Raw genomic sequence first — 13,699 nt, 5'->3', positions numbered from 1 at the left:
TTATTAAATATTGTATCTTTAAAAAAATCAGCGTGTTGAAAAACATTTATAGTTTGTAGATACAAATTTCAAGATATAGAAATGAATAAAGTCCTTAAACTTTAATAATGATCGGAAGATGCTATTAACAAAGACTACCTTTGATGAGCTGAGTTTTTAAAAGCATTTTTGAAAGGTTAGCAATTGAGAGTTAACCTTCAGAATAAGTTCAAGGAGCCTTCTTTAAATGCTTACTTGGAATACAGATCAAAATACTACAATAATGTCAAGGAAAATAAGCTGTTTTCCCAGTTACATATAAATACCTTTAAAAGTATGTTTGGGAGTCTTTACCATTTTATCTTCAATTTGTGCTCAAAACAAGAGCACAGCTGTCCATTAAGAGAAAGAAAAAGAACAACCAGAGGTTATGTAAGGACAGCTGCATCTAATCACCATGTCATTTGATACACTGTTAGAAATCTACCTCCCCAAAGAAAGAAAATCAATATTTATAGAACAGCCAGCATTTCAAATATATGGTTAGTGCTGTGACTACACTCTATTTTTAAAATTCTTAAGTTTTTTACCTGTGACCAATAGGAAAAAAAAACGTTGCCATTTATAATGGGGTGTTCTGTGCAGAGTGGTTTCTGCTTACATCACATCATTTCAAAGGACTTGCTAGGAAAATCAGGTTGGCTCAAGCTGAAACAGCCCAATTACTCGTAAAAACTGCCTCAGGCTTTTAAGAGCATACAGGGCGTTAAAAATCGTGATGCTATAGTATTTGCATCCTTAAAAATACAGCCGAACAGCAAACTAAACAAATGTTGAAAATGCATTCTTCAACACTATTTCAAAGTACTTCTGCTGTTCATTCATATACCCATTTAGGAGACATAATTAGATACTGCAACTCTATCAATATTGCCAATGTCTAATGGGCATAGGGCAAGACAATTAGGACATATAATAAATATTTTGAAAAAAATCAGATAAAAGTAATTCAGACATGTAGCTATTTATATGACTCCTTTAAACTTTAAATTAATGGGGGTTATGAGAAAAATACAAATCAACATGTGCAAAAGTATCTTATTTTAAGTTCATGAGCTCTTGTATTATGCTGCTCTATTAGAAAACGTCATTGTCCTTCTAAATTGTGCCTATTAGACTTTTATATTAGTCCTGGAAGGTAAGATTATATGACTATGTGTGCCAGTGATTATGGTGGAATCATAGAACCCTAAGCACACGGGTGAGCCAATGGAACCTTCTTTTCTGATGGCAGACTCAGAGGAATGACAGTGCAGGCATATGAAGAATACCTTTCACCTCTCTTTTATCAGTGGGTCCTTTTCTCAGGTTGGATTAGAGAAGTGGGACAAAGGGTTCTGATTTGCTGCAATTCTTATGAAGAGATACCCTGGTATAGAGGAGATATCCATGGAGAATTCAGTAGAAAAGTGGCTCCCTTCAAAAATTCACTCATTCATTTAGTCATTCACTTATTCTTCTAATTATTCAACATATATTTTCTTTCAAGGACTGCAAAGTGACAGGAAAGTTGCTAAGCATGGTAAATACAAGTCTCTGAACTACTTTGGCAATAGATATAGGTAATAAAAATAAAACAATATAGTACATAGCAATGACGGATTGGCCATGGTATCGAAACTGCAGGAAATACACCTTTGAGAGAGAAAGAATACCCAGTTAGTTCAAGACAGAACTGAAGCATCCCTGAAACCAAAAAATAAAGTAGGTAGGAGCATATTGGAAGGAAGCAAAATTGTTGTCAAACTTCAATCATAAAGACTCAGTACTTAAAGATCACATTTTGAACAACTGCATAAGTGGAGAATAAGATGTGGTACTAGAAGCCCTGGTATAAAAAAATGGGAGTCTCCTTATAAAACATCTTGGGCAAATGAACAGATACATGGAGGTGCTTCTAGAAAGAACTGTAACATTTTCCTTAGCCAGATTATTATGGAGGTTCTGGAGACTTAAAAAAAAACTCAGTATAAACTGTTTTAGAGTTTTTCATAAACATGTGTGTGTTTGCATGTGTGTTTATGCATACTATAGAAAAATATATAATTCTAAGCATAAATGTGCAAGCATGTGTCCCTCCAATCTCCCCCATACCAACTTCTCTTCTTACAAACTTAGATGAAAAACAGAAACCCAACAATTTTAGATGACAGTGAAGAAATCCATGATTTTGATTTTAAGAGTAACAGAAACTGCCAGTAATGACAAAAATAGTTATCCACTCAACAAAGGCTTGCCATCATACAAATGACAAATTCCTGACTTCCCCAATACAACCTACTTTATCTGATTTTTGGATGATTTGAAACCTGCCTAGGGCTAGCATTGTTTATAGGCATCCAACTCTAGTTTCCAGTTTACTTCCCTTCTTCCTTTTCCACCGAGAAGCAATTTATTGTTTCACATTTTTGGTTTTCCTTCTTTGCCCACACACAGCAGGCAGGTTCCACACTCAGCGATGCTGTCTCTGAGACATCCAGAAGCATAAATGCCCCTAAGGAAATTCCCAGATACTTTCAGCATATTCCCCAAATGTCCTTTTACTGCTTTCCAAAGTAATTTCTGGGCTTAAATGAGCCCATTTTATAAGAATAATAACCTTCCAAATGATATTTATTGTAATGTAAAAACTACATTTTCCAGAATATACAAACAGTCCCTCTTGAGCAGCAAGTCATTAGTTCCAGATAGCAGGCATTCTTTTTCATCCTTTAAATGCTAAAGCTTGTCATTTCATTACATTTTGAGAAATGGTTCTACCACTTATCTACCTTTTTCACTCAATGGGAAATTATACAAAAGACTAACACCTGACTTTTTACAAATAATATTCATCATGAGTGAATAGAATACATATGGTTACAATTATTCTCAATTACATTCCCAAATGTACACTGTATAGAATCACACATAACACATTTCTTTCTTCCATTAATTCTTTCTTCATATTTGAGCTTATATATTTCTACAAGTAATGATTTGAATTCAAAAAGTATCATCAAAAGAAAATGAAAAGGTTATATAACATCTGGACTGGGTTTCTATTGTAAAGAGGAATACATCTATATGCGAAATAGCGTTCCTGGCAATAGCTTCTTGACATAGAGGAGGGTTAAAAATGTGTGAAAAAAAATCTATCTCCTAATCACACATTTACACATGCATTGCCCCAATTTTTCTTTTCTCTGGAGTAATGTTGGATCTTAATAATAAAGTTCATACTGCTAATTCCCTTTTTCATCTATAAAAGAAGGATGTTCACAGCATTATATATACTTTCAGAACCAGAGCATGTCAATTAGAACCCACACTGACTTTTCTAAACCTGTGATAGATGATAACGTAGAAAAGAAGATGTGGGCATGGATTTTTGTTGTTGTTCTTACAGGTTACATAATAATGGCATTGATGACTGTAAGGCCTATCATAAACTATCAAAAATAGAACACTACAAATTATTTTATAAATACAGCTGAATTCCTGTTATATTAATTTATGCTTTGGTTTCTTTGGGCTTTGAGATCTTGAAAACAAACCTGTGTCTTCCTTTTATTTGTATCTTCTCATATGTTTCTTTTTTTCCTTAAAAAATGTAATATCTCAGAGGTCTTTAAAAATAATATGGCTGTTGGAAAAATCCTAGAAAATTTTAAAGAATGCAATAACTCATAAAGATGCCATCCAGTAATGGGATTTTCTCACAATGATTTATTTATTTTCTTTTTTTTAATGACATTTAAAATTTTCTTTTAATTTTTAAATTATTTATTTTCTTTTCATATTTGTTTTTAATGAATTTTGAAAAATAATTGTTTTATAAATAAAATTTATAAAATATAGAAAAGTATAAGGAAAATAATGAAATTATTCATAATCTCACTACCCAATGATAGCCTAAATTTACTTCTATTTCCATATCTAACCTTCTCTGTAACTAAAGTAGGATATTTTATTGTCCCATATTATGCTTTATCACATATTTATCGATGAGTAATTTACTGTCATTTAATATTCTTTAAAAATAAAAATTTTTATATCTGCCTAGTTTTCCATCTTGTTTCTGTAGGAAATCATTGCATCTTTCCCTACTCAGATATTTAAGAAAATAAGGCAGTAGAAAACATCTCTTTATAAACATTAAAAAAATTCCTTACCAACTCAGTCAGCCTTATGTGTGTAACATAAAGACTTCCTTTAATTTTTTTTTTCTTAAATTGAGCTGGTACATGTCAGTTAAATTTGTATCGCCTTATATTGCTTCATTTTTTTTAGCATAATACTTGTGCCCAGAAAGAAACAAAAAAAAAAAGAATATTTAGGCATTTGAGATAAGTATAGTCTTTCTCATTTTAGGTCAAAATTGACTTCATAGGACAACTTCTCAAACACAATTTTCTACAATATTATGGTGGTAAACAATACCTTATTTAAACTAGTAGAAGAGGAGCAATAATGCAACACATACTCAGCATGTTTAAAATTTTATTTTCCCCTGCAGAGGAAGAAAATGTCAGAATTGCTTACCTGGGGATATGATATAAAAGAAATCTTTAAATTCATCCATCCAAACTTCTGCCAGTCTCCTGTTGTTCTTGTTGATGACATGACCAGTGCCACCAGGGAAAGTGTATGGAGTTGCCTTCCGAAAAACGTGACCCACATGGGAGCAAGTCACAATCTCCAATGAGCCTCCACATTGCCAAATCTGGAAAAAGAGCAATTGTTGTATAGCAATCATTGCACATAATGCAGTAATATAGTCTGAGAAGCAACTGAGGCTAACTCAGTTAAGACCAAATCTTCAGATCTTACATGGTTCAAACAAACATCAGATGAACACAAAATTTAGAATGGGTATACTTGGGTTTGGTAAAGGATTCTAATTTGGAAGAGTTTGATATATTTAAATATTGTAGTTTTGGAACTGTGGAAGATGTAATTATTTTTATGTGCCTTTATTAGACTACCTAATTTTCAGTTTCTAATAGTTAACCTAATTTCTATTTAATAGATATTTGGTATCCAAAATTTTCTATAAATAAATGAATTTGTACATGTTGGATGCCATTGTCAATAACTAAATCTGATTTGGAGAAAATCAATCTGTTATACCCCATCCACCTGCAACTTCAAGTAACCATTCATTTTCACCTCTCCATATCTCATGTATCTTAGCCTTTTGAATATGCTATTATTCTTATTAAAGCCTGCTGAGTATCCTTTATATCTGTTCAACTTCTATGCATCCTTTAAAGCCCACTTCCAAGAACATTTCTTCTAGGAAGCTCTGTGGGGAGATTTAGTATTGTGTGACTTTTGTACTTTAAACACAGTTGTAGTAAGAACATATTACAATGTATTGGGTTGGCCAAAATGTTCATTTGGGCTCTTCTGTAACATTGTATGGAGAAACCCGAATGAACTTTTTGGCCAACTCAATATTTTAAACTGTTTACTTAATTCACTATTGCTCCCTTAAAATTATGAACCCTTGAAAGACAAATGCTATATATTTCTTGATATCCTAGATTTACTGTTCAGTTGAGGATAGGTATTAAGTCTCCATAAAACATTTATCTCTATAAAATTATATTATATAGCCATAGGTTACAATAATAGCATGTATGTGTATGTTATATACATATATTATACATATAAATATATAAAATATATATATAATATACATATACTACATTTATTCATCCCAATAAATGAAAGTCATAATTATTGCCATCTGAAATTGGAAGGACTTGGCTTTATATCATAAATAACATTATTCTTATTTTAAGAAGAGCTGCTTATTTTGGAAGAAAAGGTTTTCTCCTATTGATCCCTCAAGTAATATTCATTTGAGAAGAGGGCTGCTATTGGTCTTGGGTAGCAGTAAGAGACATCTTTTCTAGAAGATGAAAGATGATAAATAAGTTATACTCATCAACAATGTTTGTGCATTACACGTACAATCTATTCTATCTCATTTTCTAATTGTTTAAACAGTGTGATGCTAATAGAAAAGATGTTTCAACCCAACACTGAAATGATGGACAATATAAAAGAGGAACGGAATTCACCATTTCCCTAGAAAGATGGGTAGCTCATTCTTAAATAATCAAATTACTTAATTGATTGGTAACTTTCTCATCTTTCTAGCATAAAGTCTATAAACTGTCTTGTAATTACACAACTCTATACATTCCTCCTTTCTATTAAAATGGAGGAAGTTGATCCTTCTCCTACCAAAGACAAATCAATACTTGTATGTCAGTCTAGAGCATATTACTTAAGTCTGTCTTAACGACTTCATTGATTTGGTCCTCCCCTTGAGTTTCTCCTGAAACATCAATCATTTCCCTCATAATTAGATTATGCCTATCTTTGCATAATACCTCCTAAACCTCCTACCTTTCAAACAGATTTAAAATAGAGATAAACAAATTTTTAAAATTATAAAACACAACAAAAAGTTCATCCTTTGATCTATATTCCCATCCAACATATCTCTTTTTTCTGTTTCCCCTCACTATAATTAATATAAATTTTTTTACTGATATACGTTATATCCCTTCCTCAATTTTCATCCGTGTTTCTACTAATTGTGAAATGCTGTTTTTTTCTGCAGTCCCACAATATTGCCATGATGAAAATCACAAATTTTTCCTTTGATGAATCTAGCAGACTCCTTTCTTGGATCCTCTTGCTTTCCATCCTACTACTTCACTATTTATATATTTTCATTCTAAATTTTTATTTAAATGTTGGCATTATTCCTTCTTTATTCATTCTCTAGGTGGTCTTATTTGTTATTATTTTATGCATGATCTGAATACACAAAACCCCCACAGTAACATCTCAGCCCAGATCTTTCCTCTGGGATCCAGACTTGTGTATCCTAACACCTACTTGATACCTCCTCTTGCAAGACTCAGAGGCATTCAAGTAAATGTGTCTGAAGAGGAATTGTTAATTTATCTCCACCTTGTCAGCCAGATCTTATTTTCTTTCACTTTTTTTTTAAACCATCAATAAATGGAGCCACTATTCACCCAGGCAGTCAATCCAAAAACAAAACAAAACAAAAATGACAACAGAACTCCCTTCTCCCCCGCAAGAAAATCCCTAGAAGTCATTGCTGATTTCTTCTTTTCTTTCATCACTTATATTCCATTCATTAACAAATCCTGGTGGTGCTATCTATAAAACAATTCTCAGTATATCTATCTCTCTTGTCTCTACTGCCACCATCCTTGTCCTAATCATCAACATCTCTTGTCTGTCAGTTGTAATAGGCCCTTAATTGTTTTACTACTTTCACTGTTGCTCTTCTATAATTTGTTTTCTGCTGAGAAATCAGAATGGTCTTTAAAATTCTTAATCATGTCATTTTACTTCCCTGCTTCAAATCCTTCAATGGTTTTTCACTGCACTGTGAATATAAATAAAATCCTTTATCAGGGCCTCTAAGAACTACATGACTCTCCCCTTCTGTCAATAAACTGGTGATATTGGACCTTTGCCATTTCCTAGAATAACAAATCACATATTTTTTTCACACACCAAAGCCTCAACACATGCTTTCCTTATACCTGGAAAACAATTCTGTCAGCCCTTCACTGGACTGCCTCTTTCCCATACTTCTCATCTCAGCTAACATATCACCTCATCAGATTTTCCCTAATTGCCATATTTAAAGTGCCCCACCCAAGTTATTTTCTCTAATAGTGCCCTATTTGTTTCCCTTCATTGCTTATCACAATCTGCAATTTATTTCTCTAATTGTTTGGCTATGCACATTTTCCCCCAACTAGAATGTAGACTCTAGAAGGGCAGTGGAGAGGTTTACTCATGGTTGCACCCCCAGAGCCCAGCCCAGTGCTTGTTACACGGTAGGTGTCACTGTATGTTGGTTGAATGGAAGAATGGAAACTCAAATTTAACTACCGAGACTAACATTAAAAAAGCAACCCTGGCAGAATGATGAGATTTAAACAGACATATTTTTGGAGGGATTTTAAATTACATTTTTTAAGGAAATATTTTTAGTACCAAACTAGGCAGAGTAGTCTAGTAAAATGATATGCAACTGCTGTTCCACATGTCTTGGGCACTGAGGAAGGTCTTTGGAGGTCACAACACAACAAATAAACATCAGAAATGGTTGATGGTTTATGGCAAACAAGGTTGCTAAATAACACATTCTTAATTTTTAATGTGTTTTCAAAGTAACCATTTAGTCCAACTGATACTATTTCTCTCTTAAAAACATGATTTAGTAAAGTACTCAGGTGTTTGTACAGCGACCACACCATTCAGCAAGGTGCCCTGAATTCAGAAGAAATAGCATATGATATGTTATACTTGAGGGGGAATTGAAAACCTTTTCCTTATTGTGAGGAGCACAGTGTTAGTGGTAGAGCTTTCCCTTCTCATCTATGGATTAGGTATGACTAAGGAGTTCCTTTCTTCCTTCACCCAAGTCATATAAGGGAACTAAATGAATGAAGGAGAGACTGGCATTTCACTCCTGGCTGGACACTTGCTGAGCAGCAAAATCAGCAGATTACCCTGGTGCTCCCATTGGAACATAGCAGAATATGGTGAGTGAGTCTACGGGGAAGCCTCTAGTGTGGGGAAAAACATGACCCTAGTAAAATGGGGACCACCTCTAGTCTAGAGAATCCTGAAGGTGGGTTGGGGTTTATTGAACAGCTTATTCCAGCACAACTGATAGGTACAGTGATGCAGTGACCCTGGGAGGGAGTGGTCTTTGGAGACAACTGGACTTCAGTGGTTTCAAAACTCTATAGAGCATGGTATATAGACTAGAAAAAAGTGATCTGTGGGACTAGCAATATGGCAGAGAAGCAAGGAGATGTACCACTGAAAAATGCAGCTGGGGACCTTACAGGGTGTGAGATAGAGACTAAGATTTCCCTCCTCAAAAGGGCCTTGTATAACAGACGCGGTAAAAGGTGAAGTTCAGAACACTTTTAAGAAAACAATGAAACCATGTACAGAAGCCTATCATATAGATAGGCTTCCACTGGTAGCAAGTGGAACCACACTGAGCCAACAACAGGCAGACATCATAAAATATATCGGATAAGACCTGCTGTTTCTCTAGCCCTCTTATTTGACCCCATACACTGTAGAAGTGGCAACCCAGAGAACCCTGCCCTTCCCCATTCCAAGAGCTTCTATCAGCATTGTCCTGGGAAGAGAAAAGAATGTGAACTGTGATTGCTTACAAAATCAAAGCCTTTAAGCTGAACATTACTAGTATTTTTAAAAACAGAAAGTGACCAGAAAGCTATAGAATCTGTGCTAAATGATGTCAGATTGGAAAGGAATATTCTTCAGAGAGTGAAGCAATGATTGGAGAAAAAGTAAAACCATTTTAAGTGTATATGCTTACTAACTTCAGACTATGCAATAAGCCTTACTGCAAACAAACCAGTGATTTACAGCTGTCCTCAGAGTTCCCAATTTGCCTTTTTGCAAATATGGATTAGCACTGTGGTTGTGTGAGGGCACTTTATTTCTACTCTGCCACTTCTTGGTCCTACCCTGGTTTTGTATGCTATGGCTTCTGTGGCCCAAGCTTGCACACAGAAAAGAAAAAAAAAAAAAAATCTAGTTTGAAATCCTTTAAAAGTAGAGTTCCAGTGGTCTCACTCCTTATACGAAAGTGCTGATTTTTGGTTATCTTCTAAGCAATGAGATCTTTGTGTGTACATGTAAAGGCATAATTCAATAATGACTGTTGATTTACAAGACAGAAGGAAAACCTGCCCCTGATGTTGATTCTCACAGATGGAGGAAAGATTTTTTAGTATATTTAGGAGAGATAACAGAGGCGGAGGTAACTGTTCTATAACTCAGTGGATACTGGCCTGTGTTTTGCTTGTGGATCATACTCTACTGACTCCTGGAATAAAATGCGTACTTTTCCCATTGCCATCTGTGCTCATAGAATGTGTGAATAAATACACATATTGCATTTCCAAAGTAAAGCATCTCCCCCAAATTTACACTAAAATAAAAAGATCAAGGTAGAAAAGCATAACATTATGCATTAATTAGGCTGATATCTGGTCAGGATAATACCCAGTTAATATAAAAACAAAATATTTAATTGATCAAATATTGACCAGACAGTTGCTATGTACTTAGTAGACATTTGGGTAATGTGAAATAATTAAAAAATAAACAGTTCCCAGAAAACTATATGATTAAATATTAAAGTGGAGAGAATTCAAATTGAGTGGAGTCCCTAATGACTACCAGGATGATTTCCCTTAGTGTATCTTTAATAAATATTTTGGAAGGATGGATGAAAGGAAAGAAGCAAAAAAGGAAGGAAGAGTATGACACAGTCATTAAGAATTTGGGCTTGGAAATAAGCACACAGAATTTTCTAGGGGCTCTCTCACTTACTATCTATGTACACTGGTGAAAATTATTTACTTCTCCAAGACCTTGATGTTCCCATTGGAAAACAAGGATAATAATAACTGCTTCCTAAGACCATAATGAGATTGTATGTATCAAGCACCATGCCTGACACCTCATATGGGAGGAAATAAAAAGTTATTTGTATATTAGTTCCTGCTGTTCAGGAAAAGCAACATATGTAGATTATTAGCTGATTCTTGCTTCTTAAAAATATTTAGCTACATTTTGGTGAGTTTTGCCTCTTTTTGAAATTGCAATATCAATGTCTGGGGACTTAGGTGAGGAGTTTAAAAGAATTGCCAACTAGTTCCCAATTAGAATATTACATTTTGTTCTCTGAAATTAATTTACAATGTTTAAACACACAATATAAACTGAATAAAACATGATGTCTGATCCACATAAACATGTGATGTCTGAATTACTCTGAATCATTGAGCATATCTGATTGTTATTTTCTAGACTTTCAAAAAGATTAATATTTGTATATTACTTCTTTCAAATAAATGTGACCATGTGTAACATACAAACTGTCCTTTTATCCACAGAGGATTGAAGCTACCTGGTTACTTGTCTTTGTTCCCAGATAATTTTATGAGTTTTTTGATGATAGAGAAGGTTATTAATCAAAATGCAAAATGCCCATTGCTTATTTGATTATGTACTTGATTTTCTTCCCCTAGAAAGAAGACAATTAACTAACATACACTATCCTTTTCATGTTTTTTGGTACCTACATCAGTGACATTTTTTTTTAACATATAATGTAATTGCTTTACAGTGCTGTATTAGTTTCTGCTGTGTAACAAAGTGAATCAGCTATACATATACATATATCCCCATATCTCCTCCCTCTTGCATCTCCCTCCCACCCTCTCTATCCCACCCCTCTAGGTGGACACAGAGCACCGAGCTGATCTCCCTGTGCTATGCGGCTGCTTCCCACTAGCTATCTATTTTACATTTGGTAGTGTATATATGTCCATGCCACCTCTCACTTTGTCCCAACTTCCCCTTCCCCCTCCCTGTGTCCTCAAGTCCACCCTCTATGTCTGCATCTTTATTACCATCAGTGACATTTTAATTAAGGTTCATAAACTTCACAAGCTCCAACTTTGCAATCTCAGTTCTGGTGCTACGATTGTTTCTAGCTGTTCAGATGTTATGCCAAACTCATGTAGCTGCTTGATTTATACTGCACTCCCCCACCCCCGGCTCACACACGTACTGTCACTGGCACAAAGTCACTGCTTAATATGGCTTTAATAGCAACCACCACAACAATATATCATGGACGGCACGAAGCACAGTGGTTACGAGTGTGTAGGCTCTAGTTCCTGAGACCATATCCCAGCTCTGCCACTTACCAGCTGGGTGAACTCATCTTTCTGTGGTTCAGCTTTCAGGTAATAACATGACTTGAAGAAGCCACCTCAGGGGGTTGTTGTGAGGAGCGAGGCAAAGCAGTGCATGTAACAATACTTAGCCTTTATGTGAAAAAGAATTGGAATGAAGCAAATAGGGGAGATTTTTTAAGGGGTTATTGTAATCTTCTAGGAAAGAGATAAGAATAACTGGGACCAGAGTGATGGCAAGGGAAATAGAAGGGAATTCAATAACTTGACATAATTTGGGGGATTAAAATTAAGAATTAGTGTATGTGCTTTCCCTTATCTATTTTGTCCTCTCTAATAAGCTCATTTCATATACATTTTCTTTCAGTAACCAGTTCTTAACTATGCTATCTTTCATTGATCTTAATTTTCACTGACTCATAGCATTTACTACTGTACATCCATCCCACTCTACCCCATTTAGCTCTCAGTTCTATATAGTATGCCATCATGATAAATATTTGTGTGTGTGTATATTTATGTGTGCATATATTGACATAAATATATTATTTGTATATATTAGTCTTATCTCCTTGACCACATTATCTCCTCGAGAAAAAATATCACACATTTCACTTCATGAAACTGAACTTCATTGTCACATGAAATTGAAAGGCACTTTATGAAACTGAATTTCATCATCACATGTTTCACTTTACGTAACTGGTATAATTCACACATAGTGAAAAAAATCACAACTTAAATATACTGTTACATAAGTGTGTGCAAAGTTTAAAAATGCTTGAAATATTGGTGCTCAGTACATATTAACTGATTGATCTCTTAATATAGATATAGAGAAATCTGGAAAATTACAGAGTGTACACAAAATATATCTATTATCAAGTGGAATTGGGAACAAAAGCTATTATTTTCTTAGTTCTGGCAAAGCGAAAAATGAAACAAGTTACTGTGGCTCAGTTTTCAACCTATCTCACTCTACATTCATTGTTTGTTTCAAATAATCCCCATCAGATCTTCAAGTCTCCACTTCGTTTATACATATTCAAGTAGACTGATGACAAATCCTTTAATTTTTACAGTTGAAACAAAGTCTAAAAGAGCCTTCAGTGAGATCCTGAAGGTGCTGGGATCTTTGATAAGTTGGCAGAAACACAGGAGGTATGGAAGTCATGATAAGGGGCTCAGTAGGCATTTTCTATTCATTCTGGACAAGAAACTTCCCAGTTATTCTTCATAGTCAGCTTGATTTGGGGAATGTCTTCTTTAATTGGTTGGTTTGTCTCTTAACCTAGTTTTCACTTCATAGTGTAATTGAGGCCATTTATGCAACCTGGAAGAGGTCTCTAGAGCTCAAGTCATATCCTGATATCACCATAACATCTCAAGATGAAGACTCTTGTACATCAAGCTGTTGTGGCCTTTAAGTGCTCATCTGAGTTGCCAGAGATCATAGATTCAACATGTCTGAGGAATCTATCCAGTACTTGATAATTTAATTTTTAAAATAGATTTATTATTTGTATGAAAAAGAGAAGCAAGCATCTGATTTGAAATTGGAAAGCTGGATTCTGGACTTGAAATAAACACAAATTGATTGCAGGATTTGGAACAAGTCACTTAAGCTTGACAGTCCTCAGAAAATTCACATGTAAAAGAAGACTAAGTTTTCTTCTGGGTTTCTAGGATTCAGATTAATCTCTTTGTATAGAGTAAATACCACTTTCAGAGATCAGATTTTTAGATGGGAATGATAAAACTCTCCAAAATTTGAATCCACATTTTCCTCCTTAGATGAGCTTACTTTACTTTAGCTGTATTAGAAGTACATGGTAAAGATACCATTCTCTGAA

General features: G+C 34.5%; 1 protein-coding gene across 4 annotated transcripts in view; it reads right to left on the bottom strand.

Moving 5' to 3' along the window:
• The window catches only part of LOC131750502 (polypeptide N-acetylgalactosaminyltransferase 13), a 578,974-nt gene that overhangs the window by 176,092 nt on the left and 389,183 nt on the right, over positions 1–13,699 (bottom strand). For all 4 annotated transcript variants that reach the window (XM_059052963.2, XM_067026047.1, XM_067026046.1 and 1 more), the window contains one exon: positions 4,564–4,744. In XM_059052963.2, coding sequence (XP_058908946.1) covers positions 4,564–4,744 — 181 coding nt within the window. The remainder of the gene's footprint in view (positions 1–4,563; positions 4,745–13,699) is intronic.

Source organism: Kogia breviceps, chromosome 2 (genome assembly GCF_026419965.1).
Source record: "Kogia breviceps isolate mKogBre1 chromosome 2, mKogBre1 haplotype 1, whole genome shotgun sequence".
In the NCBI taxonomy this organism is placed as follows: Eukaryota; Metazoa; Chordata; class Mammalia; order Artiodactyla; family Physeteridae; genus Kogia; species Kogia breviceps.
This window is presented reverse-complemented; position numbering and strand designations above follow the sequence as displayed.